Genomic DNA, 27,186 nt, shown 5'->3' on the forward strand with positions numbered 1-27,186 from the left:
TTCTTTTTTTTTTTTTTTTCTTTTTGTTTGTTTTTTTTGTTTTTTTTTTTTTTTTTTTCATAAATCCAAGGACTCCCCAGGAGTGAGGATAGGGGGGGGGGGGGGGAGGCAGGACAATTGGGGTTAGGTGACTTACAAGGCTAATACGTGTTAAGTGTCTGAGGTTGAATTTGAACTCAGGTCCTCCGGACTCCGGGGCCCATTTTCTATTCACTTCACCACCCATTCTCGCCCGCCCCCCAAAAAGTTTTTTTATCCTCACTCCTGGGGAGTCCTTGGATTTATCAGACACAATGTTCAACTGCCTTTTTATACCTAATCTGTTTCAATGATCAATCTTTTCTTTTTTTTTTAACCAGTACCAGACAACTTTGATGATTATTGGAGTATAGCTGAAGTGTGATACTTCGAGGCTCCCTTCTTCCCATTTTTTCCCCTTGAGAATCTTGACTTTTATTCCTCTTGATGAATTTTATTTTTTTGTAGTCCTAGAAAGTAATCCTTTGGTAAGCTGATTGGTATGATACTAAATCCCTAACTTAAGTAACGGTTATTTTTACATTAGAATGGCTCAACCAGGAACAATTAATTTCTCTCCAATAACTTGTCTTTATTTCTGTAAAGCTTATTATAGTTTTATTCACATAATTCCTATGTATCTTGGAATATATTCAATAGTTATTTTTAATGGAATTTTTCTTATTTCTTGTTCAATTTTGTTAGTAATCTACAAAAAAGACTGATAGGTTTTCTGGATTTATTTTATATTCTGTTCCTTTTTTGCTCTTTATCAGTTATAGTTTTTTGTTTTGTTTTTTACATTGTGGACAGCAAAGAATGTGTTTAACATTCCTACTTTTTGCTTTTATATCTAGCACATCAGTCATTTTTATAAAGGGACACTGCCCAACTGATAAATATGTATATTCTTTTAGTTTCTCATTCAATAACTGCCAGAGACCTAGCATATTTTACTCCATTCAGGTCCTTAACTTCTTCCTTGTTTATCTTGTTATGAGATCTGTTAGAATCTGGAAGGGGGATACTGAAATCTGCAATTATTATAGTTTTGCTGTTTATTTCTGTCTGTAATTTGTAGAGTTTTTCCTTAAAGTACTTAGATGATATACCATATATATTAAGCATTGATATTACTTCATTATCTTTTTGTCTTTAAGAACAATATTTTTTTTCCTCTTCATGTCTTTTAACCATGTCTATTTTTATTGTTGCCTTATCTGACAGCATGTTTCCCATCCCTGCTCTTTTAGATTTACTTGATGCATAATCAATTCTGCTCCAGTCCTTCATTTTAACTTTATGAGAATATTCATGTTTTAAATGTTTCTTGTAAATACAATAGTACTGAATTCTGCTCCTCTTCCATTTTACTGATGAGTTAATCCCATCCCCATTCAGTTATCACGGTCAATAGTGTATTAACCCCCCATTGCATCTTCTTATATTTTCCTACTCTTTACAAGGGGGTGGGGGGAGACCTGGTATAGAATTTTAGTTATTTCATAACTGAAATGGCCAAATCTCATTCATGTCTCTGTTCTTTTATTCATTTAATTCTGATATTAAACACAGGTTCTTAAAATTTCTCATTCCTTTGGGCCACAGTTATATATTTCTAAAGCTAGGTAGAGATTTAAAGGTCCTTTCTAGCCCTTAATTTATAATCCTAAGTAGGCAAAATGCTATGGATTAAATCAGCAAAAAGGTTCTGATTAGAATATTGTGGCAATGGTACATCATTAGAAGATGTAATCTCCTTGAATGATAGTTCTAAATGCTTGATGATAGTAGAGGAACAGAGACAGTAACCAGCAAAAGGAAAGGGATTTCCAAACTTATTCTGTGGTATGTGTAGTTGTTTTCAGGGTTTTAACAAAAATTTCAAAATAAAATTCATTTTAATTGAATTTTACAAAATGTATGGTATTCACGCCTTTTAAAATTGTACATCTGTGTTACTGTTTATGATAAAATCAAAAGAAATTCTATAGCATCTATCAACTCATTGTAAGTACCAGTCTGAGATTCTCAGCTGCTGCCATTATCTTTACTCCAGTTCATATATGTGAAGAGAACGGCAGGCAAAGGGTATGGAAAGAGTAAAAGGAAGAGGTTTGACAGTTATCGAAGTTTCCACACCCTTACCCGACCTCTTACATAGCTCAGAGAACAACAATACTGGCCACAAGTGGGAGAAGGGAAGTACTACTTCCTAAATGTTTTTCAGCAGCTCTTCAAAAAAGGGTTCTAATTTAATTAGGCTGTCTTCTTAATTTTATGCACATTTAGGATTTTAACTTGGAAAAAAAAAATCAAAGAAAATTAAAGAAAACTTTTTAAAATTATGTATTGGTATATTCATGAACAGTCTGACAAATTACTTATTTTGAAATTAAATGCTTTACTGGAGTTTTAAAGTCTGTTAAAAAAAAAAAAGGAAAGAATCACAGATCCAGTATCTAGCCTTAACCTTAATAATATAATGCAAATAGTTCCACAAATATTCATTAAATGCCTAATTATACCAAGTGCTACTATACCCAGAAATGTTGGTTGCTATATTAAGCCATCTATGCCTGGACTTCAAAACCTCCTCATCTCTTGGAGTCTTCTTTTCTCAGCTCAGGTGTAAGATCTACAGAAAACTTTCAGCTCCCCACTTAGCATTCTCTTCTCCAAATTACATTTTATTTACTTATCTGCATCTACATTTTATCCTCTTAGAAGAATGTAAATTCCTTGAGGGAAGGGACTGTTTATTTGTTTTTGCCTTTGTGTCCCCAGAATCTAATACCAGCAAGCACTAAATAAATGTTTGTTGAACTGAACTAGTGGGGAATGATACAAAAGAAATTAAGTATAATTGCCTTCCTAATGTTTTATAAATAAAATGCAGGAAGCAAGGTACTCTATTCAATAAATGCTCTAGGAGAAGGGCAAGGAAGGACAGAGTAAAATGAATGTGGAAATTGTAGATGGAAAAAAGTGTATAGTTTGGGGAAGGGAACAGGGTAGAGAAGCTAGAACGCTTTCTGAGTCAGAAAAGCAAGATGCTCATTTACAAATTAATTTTTCCCAGGGAATAAAAATATCATATGTCACAAAGACACTTCAAATATCTTTATTATTTACACAAGTATGGCATTAGCCCATAACTGGGCGTTAAGTAGCCTGGTAAGTCCTACATATCCTCGGGATGTGATTTTCTAAAGATAACCATTACTAGCTATCAGGAGACAAGTAAACATTTCTAGTAACAGACCCCAACCCTCCCATTTACTGGCCCTTAAAAAAAAAAGCCGAAATGACTATTTTAAATTACAAGTCAAATCCCAAACTACCAAAATTCATGATGTATGAGGATGTAATTACTTAGCAAGTGGAAAAATTAATCAGAATCTTAGTGACAGTACAACTTCTCAGTTTACAGATGTAGAAATAGAGGCTCAGAGAAGCTGTGACTAAGCCAGTACAATAGCTCAGATTCAATCCAGGTTATAGGGCTCCAAATCTTCTTCCCTTCATTCAAACTCTAATTCAAGTTACATTATCTATTTAGGATGAGGAGTTTGGCTTTTTTTAGTAGACAGTTTGAAGATTAGGGTAGGGATAGGATACAAACAAGTAGAAAAACTAAGAGTATGCTACAATAATTTTTAAATTTAATTTTTTTTAATTAAATTAATTTTTTTAGGGGTGGCCAGGTAGCACATCGAGTAAGAGCACCGGCTCCAGTGTCGGGATGACCTGGGGATCCAATCAGGGCTCAGACACTTAGCACCCACCCAGAAACACCTGGCTGTGTAACCTTGATCAACCCCGATTCCTTAAAAAAAAATTTTTTTTAATTTTTTTTTTTTTTTTTTGCTTTTTGGAAGGGGGAAGGTAGGGCAATTGGGGTTAAATGACTTGCCCAAGGTCACATGGCTACATTTGTTTTAAGTGTCTGAGGCTGAATTTGAACTCAGGTCCTCCTGACTTCAGGGCCCGTTCTTTATTCACTGTGCACCTAGCTGCCCCTAAACTTTGAGATAATTTTATTTTAAAATACATTTTATTGATGCTTTTTGTCTATTATCACAGTTACTTCTCATCCATGCATTCCTTCAGTTTGATTCCTCTCTTGTGACAAAAGGGGAGAAAGACCTTTGACTTCATTAGTATAAGGAATTTCTGGAAGAGAAAACTCCATCTACCAATGTAGGTCATCACCATCTCAGCAACATAGTCTTAAAAGAGGTTAAGTGATTTGCTCAGTCACACCAAGTGCTTGAAATCTGGTCTTTGCAGCCACTAGGAGAACAGAAATGCTGCCTCTTAAGTAATAAAAGAAAAACAAAACAGAATTCCAGAGACTACCGGTGAAAAGGCATGTAATATTCTGTCCTAGTAACCCTCATCTCAATCCATTTAGGGAGGGGGTAAGTTTCTTTATTTCCTTCTCCTGGACTTTCATTGTTTTTTCTATTACAGTGACTTGTTATATGGCCAAGTGCTCAAAAAATCTATTTGTTCTACTGGATTATGTAAAGGAGAATTTATTGCAGTGTGATTGAAAAAGGATTTTTTTCCAAGCTATCAATAAATGCCTCAAAATTACTTTCTCTAAGAAAACAAGGGGTTATTTCTCCAGTTTACATTGAAATGTAAATATATCCTACAGGGGCTTTCCAAGAGCCTAAAGGGAAATAATTAAACATAAACCACAAACCATAAGGTAGAGTCCATTATAAAGAGAAATCTCTTTGTTCTACTTTTTTTTCCTCCAGTGTATACCTCTCCTTTCCCCAGTTCACTAGCCTCCACATCAAATCTTAACCAAAGGTCAAGCACCTTTTATGACTTCAAGTCCCACATAAATCTATTCTTCATTCCCAATCTGCTAATGATAACTGGCAACCCCATGTTGTGCCAGGTTTTCCCCATCACTCCCCCCACCCAAGGAAGTGAACAGACTGCCAAGTCAGCTACGCCCTCCCCCACTGGGTCTCCGCCCTTTCCAGTCAGCTCACCTGCACAGAAGTGGGCAGGCTTCTGGATCAGATGCGGGAATTTCAAGGTATACTGACCAATCACTGCTTAAGTAAGGTCCCCTTTATAAGCTGAGGTTTTGCCCCAGATCAGGGCTGTTGCTGGCTGTTGCTACTGCTATTGCTGTACCTGGGACATGTGGTAGTAACTGCTCAGCCCGCCATGTGGCCTGATCAGCCAACATGGCGTTTTAATAAAAGGTCCATTCTAAAATTATTCCTTGGGTCTTGCTTGCATTAATCAAGGTACAGCACCCACTCATTTATAACTCATATTTTAAAGCTTAATACAATACAAATGTTCTCCTTTCACACCCTTTCTGATCATACAAGTTATCAATCACCATCTTTTTTACCCCAACAGACCTCACATAGTACTTTTTTTTTTGGACCTTTTGCTTCCTATTTTATAATTTCTTTGTTTCATGGATTGTGTAGTCCACAGGAAAGAGGTTTTCCCAACAGATGTTTAGGTTCCTCAAGTACTTTAATTTCAGAGCCTTTTGAATGAGATCCCCAAACTACTCAAGAGTCATGCCTAACAATCAACAGGAAAAACTGAACTAATAAGAATGCCAAAGGCCCATATTAGGAAATATAGTTTGGAAGGTTAGTCCAGCAGTACTGATATATATTGACAACGCAAGATATATAATGAGCTGACCCAAAACTGAAAATGATAGAGAGAATTGGATTACATTTAAGATATGGGCTTTTCAATAATCTTAAATTCACTGTCATACAGAAAAAAACACCAATATTTTCCCTGTGATTTTTATCTATAAGACTACAAAACACAGAATATTGTCACTGTGCATAACCCAAAAGGGAGACATATAGTCGGCTTAAGTAAGCAGAATAATTCCAATGATGATCTGTGCAGAAGAGATTGAGTAAATGTATGATAAATATAGAAGATAGGTTAGTCACACAGCAAGAAAGAGGGACACTGGATGCATGATCTGAGTTTTGCTTTGATATGCACAAAATGTCAGAAGCCCTAAAGGAAGACCTCCCATACTTTGGTAAATCCTAGGCAAATGAAAGCACAGAGCATGCCCAACAGGGCTGTGAGGGAAGCACTTTGCAAACGTTTATAAAAAGCATTATATAAATCTAAGTTACCATTATTAGACATAGAGAGCCACTGTGGTATAGTAGGCACGGCACGGCACTGAACTGATAGGAAGGCATGGGCTCGAACTCAACTTCTGCACAAAAAGTTACTAGCTATGTGAACATGGCAAATCATTCAACCTCTCTGGTCCTGTTTCCTCTCCAACAAAATGACGGAGTCATACAGGTTGGCCTTTATTTCTAAAACTATGATCATAATATAAGAATGTAGGCTAGGTTGCATTTGCCAAAAGAGATACCATCAAATGCTTTCTCTCCCCTTCTAGGAGAAGAAAATGGTAGCATTTGGCTAAGAGCCATGTATGTGAAAGGAAGCAGTGTGGGATAAGGCAGAAAAGGAAGTTTGGGGACATACTGGGGAAGGCTTTGAAGGCCAGCTTAAGTAAGAAGTTTAAGCACTATGTAGTTTAAGTTTAAGGCAATAGTAGGGAAGCCAATATAACAGCTTAAACCAAAGGTAATAAGGAAGTAAATTATAGCATTCAAAAAGCCTATATTCCAATGCGGGAGACAATATATCAGATGAGGCGGAGTCACTGGGATGAATAGTAGAGAAATAGCAGTTAATCAACACACCCTTTTCAGCAGCAATGGCAGTATAGATTTGCTTATAATAGAGAAAGCAGGAGAAATAGTAGGGCTTATGGCAAGAAGATGGCCAAGCTGGAATGTAAATCATGGCTGGGGTCTAAGAGATATATAAGATCACCCAGGCTGAGTTTCGGTTCATGCATCCACCAATCAGAATTGGATTTAAGTGAGCCAGAGTTGCACAGTCATCAATCTCACTCTCTTTCAGAGTCATCAAAGTCAGGTGGCAAGAAAAAAGTCAAGCTGTCTGGCAAGGGCCCAGGGTGCAGTGGATTACCTTGGTATCTTAGGTATCTGACCAAGCTCTCAGCCTTCCCCAGCACCTGCTTCAGTCCCCTTTATGGCCACTGGAACAAACTCTTCTCATCAGCCCATTCCACAGGGGAAGTCTTCACATGCTTAGGGTAGACACCCCCCCAACTCACCAACAGCTTTGCAGGCAATCAGTTACCCTCAACCTGGTTTAGCCCTTCTGTCACAGAGTTTTACCATTGTAAATTCTACCACTTACCACTGTGCATTCTACCATTAGCATGTTAGAACAACATTCCAACAGAACACACAATTATCAAATGCGTAGAAGAGAAAAGGCTAGGTGAGACAGCTAATACCTCAGATAAAAGAAATAGGATTCTCTTAAATCAAAAGGCTGGAATTCTGGGTTATATCTAGCTCCAGAAAACAAAATTAAGACCAGTGAGTAGAAGGTACAACAAAACAGACTTTAGTAAAAACAAAAAGAACTTCTAATAATAAAACTATCCTCAAATGGAATGGACTGCTTCATAAAGCAATGAGTTTCCTATTATTGGCAATATTCTAGCAGTCTAGATGACCAAGGTGGAAAACATAAAAGGAATTCATGAGTGGGGTGGGTATTGGGCTAGGTGACCTTTCTGACTCTTAAGAATCTGACAGAAATGCTTCATGAGGGAAGGGAGTCAAGACAATGAAGACATAAGCAACATTTTTAACATAAGAGAAAGCCCCAGGAGAATGAATTTAAAAGCAGAGAATTTTTTTAAGTATAAAAAGGAAAAATTAAAGATGCAAGAAAGGGTAGCTTAATGAATAAGGAAACATAATTCAGTGGAATCATGGAATGATAGATTTGGGGACAGGCGCTAGGTTCAAATCCTGGTTCTGCTACTTACTATTAGATGATCTTAGATTAGTCATTTCAATTCTCTGGGCCTCAGTTTACTCATCTATACAATGAGAAGGGAATAGACTAAATAACTTCTAAGATTCATTCCAACTCTATTATTTTATAATCCTGAGAAGATAGAGAACTGGATAAAATTAAGGGCACAGGTGGAAGATTTAGCCTTAGAAATGAGAAATGAATAGTAGAATAACAATAATAATATCTAATATCTACATAGTGCTTACTAAGTGCCAGGCACTGTGCTGAGTGCTTTACAATTATCTCATTTGACCCTGACAACAATCCTGGAAAGTAGGTGCTATAATTGAAGCAAACAGGGTCACACAGCTAATTAAGTGTCTGTAGCTATTTTTTAACTCAGGTCTTCCTGATTACAAGTCTGATGTTCTATCCACTGCTGCAATAACATAGCTAGCTCTAAAAATGAACACATCTAGATTCTTTCATTTTTCTGCTTGTAAATGCTTAGCATGATATTACTTGAAAAGTAGCTAAACAAGTCATCTTGTTTAGCTATCTGCTTAGGAATTCTTTTTGACATAAAGAAAATAAAAGAAGGAAATTCTAATTTAATTAAATTTTGTTATACCTATACATGGATATTCTGCTTCACTATCAGGGCTTCCAATGTTTTCTGTATTTATTTCACACAAAGTCATTTTCAGTAGCCATTTTTGAAAGACTAATCAAGGATGCTTTTAAGATGCTTTCTGAAATCTCTTCTGGCTCTAAAATTGATCAATCAATAAGCATTTAAATGCTTTACACAGCACCAGGCACAAAGCTAAGCACAGGGATACAAAAAGTGAGATAGTCTCTTCTCTAGGGAGATAACATTCTGATGGGGAGAAGAGCAGAAGACACACTTCTGGTATTCTTATTGGGGACAGATGGGTGGTAATATTAATAACCCACGTTTATATCAACTATACTTAATTTAATAAATTTCATTAAAAATAATTTGCATATTATTGAATTAAAATGAGGACTGTAGAGTACGCTCAACATTTTTTTGAAGGGTGGTAGAAGTTTAAATTAGTGGATTTGCATATTATTTCATATAATTCTCTTATTTGATTCTTATAATAAAAAAATTATCATTATTTTACAAGTGAGGAAACTGAAGCTCCAAGATGTTAAATGACAGTTGAAATACTCACTTTGGTCTTCAGCATTCTTATCTACTTACTTTGCACCTTTTCTCTGTGTTTTAACATCATGTTTATATTTGGCATACAGTAAATTTACACAGAAACTGCCCTTGCTTTCAGTAATGGATTTTTTTTCAAGGGAGTACATCACTAGAAATGTCTCTATCTGCCAGGAATTTATTCTCAGAGTCTCTAGTTAATCATCAAATGAAAAATACTTTGAGCCCTTGGATAGAAGGGAGTATTAATCTGCATACACTTTTCTCTCAACTAAATTATTTTCTCTTGGTGAATGGTTTGGAAGTTTGAATTTGATTTTGACTGTTAGAATCCTGGCAGGGAGAAGGGGGTGAGATTAATTAATCTCATGAGCTATAAAGGACAGCAGGCCAAAAGAAGAGTAAACTAGTCAAGAAAGCTCATCAGTGCTTGCCTTGTTTTGTAATGCAAACAACTCACTCAGGTCTTTTTTCCCTGCTTAGTGGAGAATACTATGATGAGAAGAACCAGTGGTAGCAAATTTTAAATTCTAAAAGTAGAATGTGCAACTTTGAGCATTGTGTCTAAGGCAGTCTATGCATCCACAGAATTAAATATCTTTAATAAGATCCTTCACTGTCATCATGTCTGTGGTAGTGAAATTTAACCTGTATTAACAGAAAAGAGTGTCTATGATACTAAATTAGTAGGTAGTAGTTACTGCCAAGTCTGAATTATGAACAGAACTTCTCACAGATGGTGATTTGGTCAAAGTTAGCTGGCCTGGGCCTTCATAGCATCATCACTTCATCAAGCATGTACTGACCACCCTACTGCATACCTAGTTCCCTAGTACTTTATGTCAAGGTAATACCTTCAAATCCCACAGGCAACAAGCACTTACTATGTGCCTGGCACTATGCTAAGCACCGAATATACAAGAGACAAAAAACAGCACTGGTCCTTAAGAAGCTCATATTCTAATTGAAGAAGACAAATGAGGAAAAAAAATTGTCTGGAAGCATATTCAAACACCTTTTGTAGTTCAATTTCCTCCAGCCTAAAATTCTTTGGCTCTTCACCCTTTAGGAAAGTGGGAAAGCTACTGCCAGTCTCTTAAATGGATTCATTAAGGGAAATAACAAACACTGCAGTCTAGTTTAGCATCTACCCCAGCCTTCCTCATCCCGTGAAGCTATTAAGCAGTGATTCACCCAAGGGAAGTGACCTCTTCTTATATTCATAAAAGGATGGTCTTATTGATCAGAGAGAGGAGGCCTTACTAGTCCTTGGGGGGGAATGGTCCAAGAAGGAATTAAGTAGGGAACATTGGGCTCCAACTGTATTTTGACTAATTATGACATTTTCCTAGTTCAAGATTCCTAAAAAAAAATGTTACTTCAAATTGTCTTGGGGTAGAGGGCATGGGAGTAGAGGCAGGAGAAATTATGCTAGTCTGGACATTTTTCTTTCTTAGAAATGACTTGGATTTAGCCTAACATTAAATTATTGACAATTTTTTGCCTAAAACACAGAGCACCGAATTAATGTTTTCTTTGACACTAGGTACATAAAAGATACATGCAAGACCAATGTAGTTATTAGATTTTAGAGTTTGGAAAGGGCATTAAAATGTAAGAAAACTTGGGGCAGCTAGGTGGCACAGTGAATAGAGCACTGGCCCTGGACCTGAGTTCAAATCTGTCCTCAGACACTTAACACAAAAACTAGCCATGTCACTTTGGGCAAGTCGCTTAACCCCAAATGCTCTCCAAAAAAAAAAAAAAGAAAAAAAATTAAGAAAACTGGAAAAAGTAGAAAGGGGTCAGCTTTAAATGCCAAATAACTTTGTACTTGATCCTGGAGGTTAACTTGGAGCCACCGCAATTTACTATAAGCAGCTTGGTGGCCCACAGGATAATGTTGCATCTAGCAGAGAAAGACAACATACAAAAGGAAACTGGAAAGGGTGGGGAGGAGAGATGCAAGGGAACATGATGAGAGTCAGAACCAAAGCAGTGCAACTGGTGGGAAATGAAGATCTGGCTGAGGTCCCAGACTCCCTTTAAAGTGAGGCTTTGGTTAGAGTTCTCTGTTCCACCTTCCAACTGAGTACTGATAAGGTATAAGTACCAAAGCTGAAACTATTTGTGATGAGTTTTGCAGTAAGGAGCTAATCCCAGTGGGAAGGATGGGAATGATAATTGCAGAGTCAAAATGAAGCAGTAAAGGCAAGTTCACACAACTAAGATGAACAAAATTTATTGAGACTAGAATCCAGGTCTCCTCCAACATCCTGTTTGCAATTAAATGATTAAATGATAACAGATCAGTAAGAGAACTACCTCCATCAAAACAGCAACCAAGTACACGTGCAAGCTATTATTGAATAGGGCTCAGAGTTGCCCTTTAAGAAAATAATTCCCACAGCTGGATCCCACAGAAGATGGACTAGAGTAGAGAAAGACAAGGCAGGGACACCAACAAGAAGGCTAGAAAAGAACTGGGCCACAACTAAGGTGGTGGCTCATGAATAGAGGGGAGGTTCAAGAATCTTATTATCTATCTGGGAGAAGCAAGATTTACAGAAATAAAACATTTAAATAATAATACAAGACATTTATCATTTTACCATGCTCATTCCTTTAAAGTCCACAGTAACCACAGCCCTTTGTTTTCTATAATTTTACCACAATAGTGCTATAGGGCATGTACTCTGACTTAAAAGGAAATTATTTATTGAGATAATTATTGACATTAAGAATTATTTCCTAAAGCCCCAAGAGTCAAATTTACTGGGATTATAAATAACAGAACAAAGAAACCTGTTCTGCTCTGCTCTCTTTCTGTATCTTCCTAAGTACATTTTATCAGTAGGGGATAATTTTGCTGTTTAGTTTTTTCTCATTCATGTCTGACTCTTTGTGACCCCATTTGGGGTTTTCTCGGCAAAAATACTGCAGTGGCTTGTCATTTCCTTCTCCAGCTCATTTTAAAGATGAGGAAACTGAGGCAAACAGGTTTGAATAATCTGCCCAGGGAATCACACAGTGAGTAAGTATCTTGAGGCCAGATTTCAACTTAGGAAGAGGAGCAGGGCCCAGCACTCTGCACCACCTAGCTGCTCTGGGGGAAGGCCAGAAGTGGGGGATATAATGGTAACTGATATTTCTGTAGCTTTTCCCCAAACCTTCCTCTGACTTCTCTCTCAGTTAGGGGTACCATCTTTCTAGTCACTCAACTGTGGAATCATCCCTCAATCTTATCTCCCACATTCAAACAGTTAACAAAACATACTGATTTTACCTCCATAATGTATGCTCATATCCATTTCATTCATTCTACTGACAAAGATATCACCTTATTTCAGGCCCCTATCATCTCTTAACTAGCCTACTCCAAATCTCTCCATTGCCTCTATTTTCTCCATTTTACAATCCATCCACCACATAATTGCCACATTTATTTTCCTAGAGAGGCCTGACCATGTTGTTTCTTTTCTCCAGCATGTACAGTGGCTCCTCTTTCCTTAAAGGTAAGAAGGAAACTCCTGTCTTCTAAAGTCAGAGACCAACTAGCACCAAGCTTATTTCACATTTTTTCATGTACCCTACCACTCCAGCCACATGAAACTGGACCGTTGACAGTTCTCCTCTCATGACACCTCATACCTTCTAAGCCTGGAATGCCCTCCTTTTCCTTTTCCTCCTCCTGCTTCAAAGGTCAGATCAAGTGTCTTCCACTCCACCTCAGCTACACATAGGGATGATGATACCCTTGATCTTACTACCATCACAACTGGTTTACTTCCATGTTCATGAACTCAGAAATTCTTGTATCTGATCATACTACTGTATTATTCCATCTCTCCATATGCCTTACATTCAGACCCCTAATCCTGCTATTTGTGCTCACCAAGACTTCCATTCCCTCAATTCCTCAGTTCTTCACCAAGCTGGTCATTCCTTGCTGAACCTCAACTGTAGATCATTTTCACCATTTGCCTTGTTTGCTGTTGTTCATGTGCTGAAAGGAGCTGGAAAACATCATGAGACTGTGCTAAATGGGTCAACAAGTTTATGAGGTGTGTGAACCGGGTCTTCAATGTTGTGTGGCAATCCTTTCACATCTCATAATCAAGGAGATAGTATATTCATCACCAGGACTAATCAAACCTCTTATTCCCTTCTCAAGACTCTCCACACTTCCCCCGAACCCAATTCTCTTATCTGGGAACTTTACCTCACACTTTGTTGAAAAAAAAGGAGCGGTCTGATGAGAATTCCCTTTTCTCCCCTCATTTTCATCCCACATTGCTCAGTCATCTTCACATTCTTTCCTCCTTCATTCCTGTCTGATAAAAGGGTGTCCTTTATCCTTACCAAGATCAACTCCTCTATATAAACCTTTGACCCCATCCCCTCCTATCTTCTTCAGCATATTACCCCCACTACCATCCCCACGTTTTTCTCTCTCAAGTCTTCACCTCATCTACACTGGCTCCTTTTTTGATGCCTACAAATATTTCCATGTCTCACCTATTAAAAAAAAAAAAAAAGCCCTCATTTGATTCTACCATCCCAACTAGTTATCATCCTTTAATTCTCTTCTTAGTGACACTCCTTGAGATCATCTATATTAGGTGCCTCCACTTCCTGTATTCTACATCCTCTCCAATCTGGCTTCAGACCTCAGCATTCAACACAAACTCTTCTCTCCAAAGTCATCAATAATGTCTTAACTGTCAAATCTAACAACCTCTTCTCAATTCTCACCCTTCTTGACCTTTCTGCAACTTCTGTTCACCCTCTCTTCCTGGACAGTTTCTTCACCCTAGGTTTTCAAGACACTGCTTTCTTCTGGTTCTCCATCTATCTGTCCGACTAAACCTTCTTTATCTCCTTTGTTAGATTTAAAGTCATACGTACAAAATGTTGGGTGTCCCCCAAGGCTTTGCCCTGGGTTATCACTCTTCTCCCTCTATGCTAGGAGTTCTAAACCTGAGGTCAATGAACTTACATTTATTTCAATATAAATGGCTTCCTTTGTAATCTTATTTATTTTATGCACTTAAAAATATTACTCTGAGAGGGGTTCATAGGCTTCACTAGACTGCCAGAGGAATTCATGATGAAAAAAAAAAAAGGCATTCTTAAGAACCCCTGCTCTATACTCTCTAGACTCGGTGAAGTCATCAGTAATCTTCTCTTTGAAGATGATTCATAGTAAGATATTCAGCCATAGTATCTCTCATGAGCTACATCCCCACATCATCATATGTCTTTTGGATATCTCAAACAGAAATGTCCCATTGGCACCACAAACTCCACATGTCTCTAAACAGAGCATAGTGTCTTTCCCCAAAATCCTCTTCCTTTTCCAAATTTCCTACTGGTGTTTAGGGCACCATCATCTCCCTGAAGGTGATCCAAGCTTACTGCCTCAGTGTTACCCATCATCCCACATGACCAATTTGACAAATCTTATCATGTCTATTCTCAAAACATCTCTACTTTTCACCCCCTTCACTCCACTCACATAGCCATGGGGAAGGCTCTCATCACCTCTTTCTAGACTGCTGCAATAGTCTTCTGATTAGTCTCATGTCCTTACTGTAATCCATACTCCACTTAGCTGCCAAAGTGCAGATATGACCATGCCACTCCTCTACTCAATAAATTCCAGGACTCTCTACTACCTCTAGGACTAAATACGAATTTCTCTGATTAGTCATTTAAAGTTCTTCACAACATGGCTCCTTCCTACCTTTTCAGTGTTCTTAACCTTTATTCTCCTCTATGAAGAACTGTACTATGAAGCTAAAGAAGCCTACTTGCTATTCCACACTTTGTCTCCTGGCTTCATGTCTTTGCACTGGTTATCCCACCCTCCTGACCTCAAAGCTTCCTTGAAGACTTAGCTCAAATCCTACCTTCTACTAGACCTTATCTAACCTCTTCCATTACTAATGCCTTCCTGCTGAATTTACTCTCCCATTTACTTTGTATATATTTTATATGCACATAATTGCTTGCATATTGTCTACATCATTAGAATGTGAGCTCCAAAATGGCAGAGACAGTATTTTTACCCATCTTTGTATCTCCAACATTCAGCACAATGCATGGCACATAATAAATGCTTAATAAATACTTGTTGACCAACAAAAACAAAACAGTCTATTCCAAGGGTGAGCAACCTGTGACCTTGAGGCCCTCTAAGTCCTCAAGTGCAGCCCTCTGACTGAATCCAAACTTCACAGGGAAAATCCCCTTAATAAAAGGATTTGTTCTATAAAACTTGGACTCAGTCAAAAGCCTAAACTCAAGGACCCTGAAGGCCACATGCAAAGCCCACAAGTTCCCCATCCCTGGTCTATGCCCTCAAAGAAATTACTTTCTACCACAGTGGACAATGTGTGAATATGTGTGTAGAAAAGGACCTGTCCTTTCCCTAGTTTAGAGAACTTCCATTAAGGAAACTGTTTCTTTACCAATACAGATCTGCCCCTGATCTATAGCTTACACTGGTCAGAGTTGTGTGGAGCACTAAAAGATTAAGTGATTTGCCAGCATCAGAGAACCATTATTTGTTAGAAATGGGTATCGAACCCAGGTCTTCTTGCTTGAAGGCCAACTTTCTGCCCAATATGTCACACTGCCTCCATACAAAATAAATACATTTTAAATATACAACAGTACAGTACAAAGAACTGGCTCAGTATTAGAGGACTAAAATTTAAGTCCCATTATTGATGCTTACCATCTATGAAGTGAGCTTTAAAGGAAAATAAGGATTCTAAGAGGCAGAGGTGAAGAAGTACATTCCAGGCATGTGGGGACTGCCTGTACGAAGGGAGACAAAAATTGGAATGTTATTTGACAGAGGAATCCAGTTTGGCTCTAATTAAGATGTGTAACATGTAAATGGCTGGAAAAGAAGACTGGAGTCAATCTGTAAAGAGTTTTAAATGTAAATCAGAATTAGTAGTAAGAGGTAATAGGGAGCCACAGGGTTTGAGTTGATGACAGTCAGACCTGTACTTCAGAAAAAATCACTTTGGCATCTGTGTGAAAGACAGATTAGAAAACTGGAGAGATCTGAGTAGGGATACCATTTGAAAGGCGAATGTGATAGGCCAGGAGACTGATTATGAGGGTGGCATTCATGTGTGTAAAGAGTAGGGAAGGGATGCCAAGATATATAAACTGGTAAGACATTGTTACTGACTTGGTGTGTGGGATGAGGGAGAATGAGATGAAAATGACTCCAAGGCTGCAAACCTGAGTAGGAAGTTTGGAAGAGGAGAGCATTTTTAGTAAAAAGAAACTGAGTTCTCTTTTAACCTGCTGAGTGGGATATCCAGTTTAAATGTCCAATAAGTAGTTAGGGATATGAAACTGAAGCTCAAGAGAGACACTACTAGAATTGGACATATAAACATAAGAGCCATCTTTGTAGAGATAATAACTGAACCCATACTTTAATATTTCAAGGGTCTATAAAATTTTCCAAATATATTCTCTACAAATTGGTAAAAAAAGAAAATGTCACCCATGTCTAGCCTTGTAATAAGCCTCTATAGAAGTAGATATGCTGTCCCTTGGACGGCAGACTCATAGTCTATCACTGGATTTGTAACTGAAACTGTTCCAACTTAGTAGGAGCTGCCAGAGATTCTAACTCCTTTGGCATAGCCTCCAAGAACTCAATCAGTCAATCAACAAGTCTACTACAATTTAAGTGCCTACTATACATACCATTCTAGGACTAAGGATACAATTATAAAAGTACCACAGTTCCTAACTTCAAGGAACTTACATTCTACTACTAGGGGCACAATATATTCACAGATAACTGAATACAAAGGGAAAAAAATTAGTAAATCTATACAGATTCAGAGAAAGGCAAATGTTCAAAAAAAATGTTCATATGACATTTCCCCAGTCCATCTAGATTTCTGTTTCTCAAACAAAATTATATTAGGGACTAACTTATCTCTTTCAGACTGTCCTACACACACTTGCAACCTCAACTTCACAACTCCCAGCTAATTAGGATGTAAGCTGGTAGGAGAAAGAGAGAAAAGGTGGCAAACTATTTCTAAAAATGCATAGGTTTTAAGAACAACTTTTGATGGTAAGTTGTATACTGGTCTAGTAGTAAAAAAAAACCCCACTGATTTAGCTGATCTGCATGTTTATCCATTTACATAGTGAGCCCTATATAAATGCTAGATATTATTATAATATTCTCTTATTTTAAGACAAATATTTAAAGCTACTTTTTCATAGTATCATGAATATTATTAAATTTTTTCTCAAACAGGCAAGTATATTGTAATGTTTTTCTTCCCTGAAAATTGAGACTACTAATATACAGAGTACCATAAAAATGTGCATATTGAGATTCTCAAGTATGAGGGAAAGAAAAACTAAATTTGTTACTAAACTCCTTCAGAAAAAAAAAAAACAAGAATAATCTGAGGATCAGAGGACAAGTGCAACAAAGATCTGAATAGGGTGGCATAAACTGGTGAAATGAACCTTGAAGGAAGAAAGTCTGCTGAAAGGCAACAAGAAGGAAAGAGTCCAACCATGCCTCCTTCTGACCCAATATGTTACCATGAGAAAATGCCATCTCTCCAACAGTGATTATAATTATGGAGTCAAGTACTTCATAGTTCGCTGTCCTTGATCTTTTTTACTTATCAACAAACTTCTGTAAGCCAAAGAGGAATGCAAAACACATACCAAGTTTCAATTAATGTTCCATCTAACATTTATCCCTATTCTCTCTATATATTCTCTACTGGTGATTTTATCAGATTGGATGGCTTCAACTATCATCTCTTTGTATTTCATACCCAGGTTCTCAGTTCCTTTATTAATTCTTAGAAAGTCAATTAAAGGGCTAATTGACCATCTTCAACTCAAACTACAGTAGTTATATAGATTTAGAGCTAGAAGGATCCTTAGAGGCCATCTAGTTCACTCCCCTTATTTTACAGATAAGAACTGAGGGTAGAGAGGAGAAGTCACCTGATCAAGGTCAATAAGTGGCTGAGCTAGGATCTGAACCCAATTTCTAACTCCAAATCTATTTTTATAGATGAAGAAACTGAGGCTCAGAGAAGTCATATTATCATCACTGTGGAATTAGAGAAGGTCTATCAGGAGCCCATAGCTAGTAAATGACAAGGACTCAAATTTAAGAGTTCTCCTCACTGAATATGCCAAGCTGTTCTACCGAAGCTCAGAGAATTCAACCAACTTCTTAAGTACTTAATGAAAGCAGAGAATTGTGTGCTAGGAAGCGTTAGAAAGTTTAGATAAATGCAGTCTGGACACTCAGTGATTCCATAGTCCAGAACAGGTCTCATTCCTCTTCCACATGACAGTCCAAATACTTTAAGACAATTTTATCCTATCAAGCCCATCCTTTGGGCCTCTGTGCTTTAGTTAAGACAGCTGTGATGATTCTGTAGTCAGATTCTACTTCTGAGTCACAACTCTGACACCTGCTTATTTCTTGTGTGGGCAAGTTACAACTTCTCTGAGCCTCAGTTTCCTAACTTGTAAAGTGGAGAGAACAACACTATCTAATTATCACAGAAGAAAGTGTACTAGCAATGAAGCAATGAAGCCACAGAACCTTGGGTTCAAATCTTACCCCATCACTACCTGTGGTAACCTTGGCCAAATGCCTTAATCTCTCTGGGTTTCTGTTTCCTTCTCTGTAAAATAAGGGGGCTGAACTACATGGTCTCTAAGGACTCATCCGGTTCTCTATCCACAATCTATTTTTTGAGGACCAAAATTACAATTTCAAGTGAGGAAAATCCCTCTAACAAAAAAGAGCAACAACTTAAGAGAGCTACCTGGTGGCACCAGAGAAATTAAGGGGTTTCCCCAAGTTCAAAAAACCAGTACATGTCAGAGGCAAGACTTAAACCTGGGCAAGTCTTCCTTCAAAGGTCAATTCTACCAACTCCACTAGAAACAGCCCCTCAGTACAAATGATAATTATTCAGGCTAAACATCCCAAGGTTTGTTTGTTTGGTTTTTTTTATGATTTCCATAGAACAAGGAACCCCTCAATATCATGACTGAATATTTGTAGACATAGTCCAGTCTACCAGTGAGGTACTTTGAAGTTAAATGCTGTATGTTTTATGGTATGGTGTGATCAGTTCAAAAGTCAATTGTTATCTCCCTGCTTGGAACACTATAGTTCTTCTAATCCAATCTGACTCATACTGATTTAACCTCATCCTACCATCAACTAAAATCTTTGAGACTTTATCCCACACACACAAACTGTTATTATCTAACAAGTCCTCCCCCATCTTGTACTTGCACTATAGACTTGGGGAAACCTAAATGCAGTTCCTTACATTTCTCTCTACTCTCTCTCTACATTCTCTACTGGTAATCTTATCAGATCCATTGGATTCAACTATCATCTCTATGCAAAATACTCCCATATTTATATATCCAAACCCGATCTCTCCTGAATTTCACTCCTATATAACCAACTGTCATTTGGGCATCTCCAACTGGATCTCAAAATAAACATGTCTAAAAACGGAACAAATTACATGCCCTAAATTGTCTCCCTCATCGTTATGTCATCTTCATGGAAGATGCCAATGTCATCTTTAACCTTTCACCCCTCTCACCAATCACAGCCAAACAGTTGATAAGTCTTATCAATTCTACTGCTACACTGTATCTCACATCCATCTCCTTCTCTCCACGAAGGCAGCCTGGTTTGGGACTCAATAACCTCTTGCCTGGAGTATTGCAAAATCCTCCTAATTACACTGCCTGTTTCCACACGTTGGCCTCTTCAATTCATTTCCCACATATCTGTAAGATCGATATTCTTTTAACAAAAGTATACCCCACTTCAAGCACGCCTCTTGCTTTCAAGATTCAAATACAAACTTACATGGGATAAGAATATGAATTTTAGAGCTGGGAGGAAACTTAGAGACCTTCAAGTCCAATCACCTCATTTTACAGAGAAAAAAAACCTCAAATATAGAGAAGTTAAATGACTAGCCCACAAACATATTTGATGGGAACATGATGAGTGTGATGAGCTCCCTTTTGTTGTTTTATTCAGTTATTTCAATTGTCAGACTCTTACATCCAATTCTGTGCAAGTGTAGACATCATTAATGATGTCATAGGTCCTCTATGAAAATGAAGTAACAATGTCAAGCTCCCTCTCCACTTGCATCTCAGAACTCCTAGTTTGCTTCAAAGCTTAGATTAAATGTTATCTAATGCTACAAGTCAATCCTGATTCCCACTGTTGCTAGTGTCCTCTTGCCAGACATTACTTTGTATTTATTTTGAATTTAATTTTCTATTCATAGAAATGTTTCCCTTCCACATAATGGAAGTTCCCTGAAAACAAGGACCATTTTTCTCTTTCTATGCCATGGTACATGGTAGGCAATAAATGCTTGTTGCCTGAATTAGTCTGGTTTGGTATGGTCCTATTTCAGTTTCTTGATGGCTTTTTGAATCCAGATTTGTCAATCAACATATTAGTTATCCTTACCAGCTATGGGAACTTAAAGTTTGATAAGCATGTCTCCTATGTCTTCATTCAAGTCACTAACAAAATGCTCACATTTTGGACCCATGAAAAGGCCCTATTTATAGCAACAGAGCTTTCCCTCTCCCCTGACATGTCTTGATCAATAATTTTGATGAAAGCTTTTTTACCAGCTATGAATCCACCTAATAATTATACTATCATCTGGTGCCCATTTCTGGTTCTTATCCACAATAATATTACAAAAGACTGTTAAATGCCTAGCTAAAATTCAGATACACAGAATCTACCATAACTTATTAGCAATCTTATTCTTTTAAAAGAACACGAGGAAATGTTGAAAGACTTTTATACTTTCATACTCACTATTTGAAAACTTTAAACATTAAATTATAACATTAAGAAATTGAAAGGAGGGGTGGCTAGGTGGCACAGTGAATAAAGCACCAGCTCCAGAGTCAGGAAGGACCCCAGTTCAGTTCCAGCCTCAGACACTTAACACCCCCACAAAAAAACTATCCATGTAACCCTGGGCAAGTTACTTAACCCCAAATGCCCTCCAAAAGACAAAAAAAAAAAAAGAAATTGAAAGGAATGCTGCACTTGGGAGTCATAAGTGCCTTGGGTTCAAATTTCACTAATGATGCAAGTTATTTAGCCTCTCTGAGACTCAGTTTCCTTATCTGTAAAATGAGAACACCATTTATAGTACCTCTCTCACCAAGAGTGTGCTTAGAATCAAATAAGATTATTTAAAGTATTTTGAAAGCTTAAAGCATGATATAAATTACTATTATCACTCTTATTTGTTCACAAAGAACAAGCCATCCCTGTTTGAGATCAAACTCCAAATACTTGTTAAGTACCTACCACATGCAAAGCACAGCAATAATCTCTAATGACATAACAGGGGGAAAAATGAAACAGTCCCAGCCCGAGTTTGCATTCTACTAGAATACAACATGAACGTGTGTGCATGTGGCAATTTGCTCCAGCCTCTGAGGCAGGAAGGCCTGAATACAAGTCTCAACATTCAGGCATACTCTTCCCTATGTGACAGGGCAAGTCACTTAACTGCTCAGAGCTCTAGGAGCCTCTTAAAGATTGCAAGGTACTGGGGTATAGAAACCCATCTTGCCCTATTAGAAAGTTAGGGGGGTGATGAGGGAGGATATAGGAGGAAACAGATTGGGGGAAGGGGTATTCAGTAGGCTTGCTATTTTGGGGTGGGGTAGGGGAAAGACAGGGAGAAAAAATTATAACTCAAAATCTTGTGGAAATGAATATTGAAAACTAAAAATAAATTTAAAAAATATTTTTTAAAGACAGTCGCTTGCAGATGAGTTGTCAGTGGGTAGGGGATGAGTGTTTCCACACCAGGAGATAATACTAAAATAGATAATAGCCCTAAACAAACACTTAAGATTTAACCTTCTCTTCCAATACTTTGCATATAAATGCTTGTTTAATTTGATTGACTAGAAAGTTAGCTCTTAGGGCATAAGGGTAGCATCCTCAATCCCTACCTAGCACAGGCATTCTGCACACAGTAGGCTTTTAATTTTTGCAGAATTGGACTAGAATGAAGGATTCCATAGACCAAAATCTAGAGACCAATGAAACTGTTCTAATATAAAAATCCCCAGATTTTAAAAGTTTTTTTCAGACAATAAAACACAGAAACTACCTACAGTTGCTCCCTTCCCCCCCAAAATAGTCCAGCTTACTAAGTTTCTACCAAGAATGTCAAAAGTTTTATAAATCTCAAAGCCTCATATAAATGCCAGCTAGTGTTATTGTTACCTCCCAAGATTGCTTGTGAGGATCAAATGAAATAAATATGTAAACTGCTTTGTAAACCTTTAAGTTCTACATAAGCTGTGAAGTAATTTATCAGTTGTCTGACTCTCTGTGATCCCATTTGGGGCTTTCTTGGCAGAGATACTGTGGTGTGCCATTTCCTGTCACAGATGAGGAAACTGAGGCAAAGAGGGTTAAGCTCATGGTCACATAACTAGTAAGTGTCTGAAGCCAAATTTGAAGTCAGGAAGATGAATCTTCCTGACCTTAGAACAGGCAACTCTATCCACTATACCACCTAGCTGCCCCAAAATTCTACGTAAATGAAAGCTATGATTGTTATTGATGTCGTTGTTCTACCTCACTGGTTTGCTATGAAAAAATGAGATAATCTATGGCAAATGCTTTGTAAACCTTCAAGGCTAAATGAATGCCATCTATTACAGTTATTCTTGTTATGGACAGCTGAAGATCAGCTCAAGCTACAAAATTCGTAAACAAGTACAGTGTTGGCTTAAGGGGAGGAGGGTGTGGGACCAGCTCATTCACAGGGTGAAGAAGACAGAAGAAACATGTGGCAGGTCTCCTAAAAAGGGTGCTTTCTTAAGCTCAGGAAGCCAATCTCCCAAGTTTTCCAAAGCTCCTCCAAGGAGCTTGTAGTATTCCTTGCCTCCTTAGGACCTCACTCCTCCTTAGTACAGTGCCAGACACACAGTAGACCCTTAATAAATGCCTGCTAGGCCTAATGGCTAGAAAGGTGTTTTTCTGCCCTTCTTTGTACACTTAGCCCTTAGTATACAGCAGGCCCTGGCCACTGGCTTACAGTGCCCAGGCTCCTAATATATGCATGTTGACCTTGAGGGCAGGGAAGCAATTTTCGTCTTTGTACCCCCAACACCTGGCACACAGTAGGTGCCTAACAAATGCTTGTTGCCCTTGAGGCCAGGGAAGGTGTTTCTGCTTTTCTCTGCACCTCTGGCACCTGGCACACAGGAGGAGCTTAATAAATGCTTGCCTTGACTCACTTACACCTCCCTACCTCATGGATGGTCCAAAGGGGGGAGGGAGGATTCTGAGAAGCTGATGATGCTCCCTCCTTCCTGAGAGTCTGGCTGTCATTCTGCCTGGAGAGAAACAGCCAGAGCCGGAGGCGCAGCTTCCGCGGCTTCTTCTAATTCTTCTTCTTCTTCTTCTTTCTCCTCCTCCTCCTCCCCCTCCCTCCCCGAAGGGCTTCCGCGGCCGCCGCTGTCAACAGCAGGCCCGCCCCCCTCCCCTTGCTCTCCCCCTCCCCCTCCCAGCCTCTCTCAGGGGCTCCCCCCGCCCCCGTCAGTCCGAGCCGCCCCCTCCCGCCTCCCGCCCCCCTCCCCCGGGCCCCGACCTCCCCCTCTTTCCTCCGCCTCCTTCAGGACCAGCGCCCCGCAGCACAGATCCGCTCACACAGCGCCCAGGAAGAAAGAAGCCCTAGGGAGGGGAGGCTACGGGGAAGACGGGCCCGGGCCTCTCCCCGTTACCCAACCCCCGCTTCGGCATGGCTCCTCACCTCGGGATGGAGAATGGGGACACAGCCCGCTTCTTTCTCATACTCATCCGGGCTGTCCGCCATCTTGGTGTTAAATCCCTCCCCCCGCTGCATGCCGGGAGAAAGCGTTTCACCCTCGCGGGGCGCGCCAAGCGCGGGGCCGGCGGGGGGGGGGGGGGGGGGGGGGGGGGGGAGGGCGCGAGCCTCCGAGGACGCCGCGCGCCTGCCTAGCGCCCCCCTCTCTCCCTTCCCCTTCCCCCGTTCTTCCCCCCCCTCCCCGCCACCCTGCGTGACGTGCCCCCTAGCCTAGCCCGGCGCGGAGGGCTTCCCGCGTTCTACGCATGCGCCGCGGTGCGGAGTGGTCGTTTTCTCCCCTCCCCCCACCCTCTCCTCTCGCTCATTTCCCGGGGCTAGAGTTCGAGCGTGCGGGTTGATGCTGCACTGCGCCGGAGGGTGTGTTTGTATCCGTGCGTGTGTCAGTCAGTCTGTCTTTCTAGGTGTGCCCTGTAGGATTTTGCCGCCCGCAGGCTACGCCGAATTGCCTCGCCAGTAGCCCTGAAGGAGAGGGCATGTAGCCTGAGACAATGACTTTGACCTAGAAAACTAGCAGCGCGGACTCTCACGGGCCCGCCCCGAGGGCGTTGGAAGCCAAGGGCTGCAGAGATCACCCTCCGGCTACTGGAGAGCCCCGGGCCGCCCCCTGCACCCTGCTCCCAGATAACGCTGCTGCAGACTCAGGCATCTTGGGGTGGGGACCGTCCTCCGGCCGTAGGTGACATTGTCCAAACCTCCACTGGGGAGCAAAACCTTCAGGCCTTTCCGACCACCGGACCGAGAACCACCACCTAGGACAGTTCTGCAAAAAAAAAGTAAAAAAGCCGAGGAAGTGGTGGTCACTTGCCCTCCTGCTGTTGCAGCCACTGTGTGCATCAAATGCATTTAAGTCTAGAAAACCTTTCCTGAGCTGCAACAACCCTCTACATCTGCTACATTTTAATAGAACCGAGGAAGTGATTGCAAAACTGAAACCATAAGCTTTAAATGGATTTAGAGCTGCAGTGGACTTAAGATAAAATCTCCCCAGGCACCGAAAAAGGGATTTAAGGATTTCAAAAACGGTTGGAAAACGAGTGCTGATGGGACTTTTTTTTATTAATACAACTATTAAAAGCATACCAACTTGTTAAAAAAAAAAAACTTGAAACAGCGATTTCATAGGTGTAGGGGATTCACAGTATGAAAATTCCCAACGACCAGAAGTATCTGCACTTGTATTAGCTCTCTTGGGGCACTGAGCCATTTAGCCAGATAGGATTTATCAGGGTAGAACTTAAAACCAAGTTTTCCTAAATTCAAGAGTGCCCTTTCAAGCTAGGATTTATTTTTTTATTTAAAACAGGTCTTCCTAACTTCATGGCTGGCTCTCTAACCCTTATACCTCCATACTTCTCAAATTAATCCTGTACATCTTTAGCATGTTAATAATTCTTTGTTCTGTCGTTTTAGTTGTGTTGGACTCTTCATGACTCCATTTGGGATTTTCTTGGCAAAGACACTGGAGTGGTTTGCCACTTCCTTCTCCATCTCATTTTATAGATGAAAAACTGAGGCAAACGGCTAAATGACTTGCCCAGAGTCACAAAGCAAATGTCTGAGGAAGAATTTTAACTCCTCTTCCAATCTCCAGGCCCAGCACTCAGTATTCTACAGAGTAATTAGCAGAGCCGACCTTGATGGGCCCACCCCGAGGGCGTCAGAAGCTGGGGGGGGGGGGGGAGAGGATAGAGGTCACCCTCCAGCTGCAGGGGAGCCCCGGGCCACCCCCTGCGCACTGTTGATGCTTTTTATGATTTATGTTACTAATCCATTAGATTGTAAACTCCTTGAAGGCAAGGACTTTTGTTTGCCCTTTTTTTGGTATCCCTGTGCTTAGCCCTGTGTTCCTGGCACATAGTAGGAGCTTAATAAATGTTTATTTAATGATCAGTTAAACCAGACAGAATTCGACAAAGACGATCTCTGTGAACTTCTACTCTGAGGAAAATGTAAACATGGTGAGATTTGATTTTTATAGTCCATTTTTAATTTAACATTTATTTATTTGTTTATTCCTCTATTGATTTTGTGGGTAGAGGAGTTGAGAGGGAGCAAAGAAAAGCCCAAGTAGAAGAGGTCAGGAATGGAAGATGGAGAGAAAGAATGCACTGAGTATCTAGAGTCCCCACTAGAGTAGAATCCAAAAGACTTTGGGTTGTAGACTTATTTATGTCACTAGCTAGCCACATTGCTGGACATTTTCCCTGGACTTGAGGGAAAGTGTAGACTTGAGTTTACCATTTCCTCATGTGTGAAAGGAGGGCATTGGACTAGGTCAGAGTAGTCAAACACACAGCTGGAGGGCCACATGTGGCCCACAACACTAGCAGGAACCACATCAGGAACAAGATTAAAATACAATTGGGAAATCTTTTAACAAAATAAAAAAACCAATAATACCTAGATAATATTATAATTTAAAATTAAATTCATGTGCTGCTCACAGGGATCTTTTTGTGTGGTTTAGTTCTCCATTCCCACTTTCCATTTCAGTTTGATGCCACTGGAGTATCTAACCTTTGAGATCCTTTTAGGCTATGATCAATGATACTATGAACTAGGGGTTCCCTTCCAACTAGAAAGTTATAGGATTACACAAGTGGAGATGGGTGAAAGTAAGCAATAGGTGAGAGAGAATAAATGAAAGAAAGGGACATATTTGGAGGAAGTGGGAGAAACAACTTTAGGCCTGGTGAGCTTTTACCCCAGGATGGTGAAATTTGGGGTTCACTCCCTTCCATTCAACAGAAAATTATTAATATCATGACAAAAAAACTGCCACTGCCACTTCCTCTTAAATGATCCTAGTAATGTCAGAATTTCAGTAATGTCTTTGCAATTCTACTCTTAAGCTATTTACTCCTAGTTAGGCTGAACCACAGGCTAAATCCCACCCCTGGGATCTTATCCTGTAAACAAAGCCAGATTGAACTAGGCTAGTTTCCAAATGTCCTTACACCCTTCTTTTGGAATTCCTTGTATGAAAGGCAAAACAACCAGAATGAAGTGGTTTTCCTTGCTTGGATTGCTGAGAGTGGCCTTCCTGGAATAACCTAGGCCTCCTTGTGTGCTTCCCTTTTCTTAAGTATAAGAATGTTTTCCTGTCAAGTCTACAGGTGGGAC

The 27,186-nt window shown here is 39.5% G+C and overlaps 1 protein-coding gene across 1 annotated transcript in view; it reads right to left on the bottom strand.

The window, feature by feature from the left end:
• The window catches only part of ZDHHC17 (zinc finger DHHC-type palmitoyltransferase 17), a 118,870-nt gene extending 94,682 nt beyond the window's left edge, over positions 1-24,188 (bottom strand). The window contains exon 1 of the mRNA XM_069094812.1: positions 23,989-24,188. Within this exon, the coding sequence (XP_068950913.1) occupies positions 23,989-24,081 (93 nt within the window). The 5' untranslated portion in view covers positions 24,082-24,188. The remainder of the gene's footprint in view (positions 1-23,988) is intronic.
• Positions 24,189-27,186: the final 2,998 nt, after the last annotated feature.

This window comes from Petaurus breviceps, unplaced genomic scaffold (genome assembly GCF_028583685.1).
Source record: "Petaurus breviceps papuanus isolate PSGF00001 unplaced genomic scaffold, PetGlider_PUasm1.0 221, whole genome shotgun sequence".
NCBI lineage: Eukaryota > Metazoa > Chordata > Mammalia > Diprotodontia > Petauridae > Petaurus > Petaurus breviceps.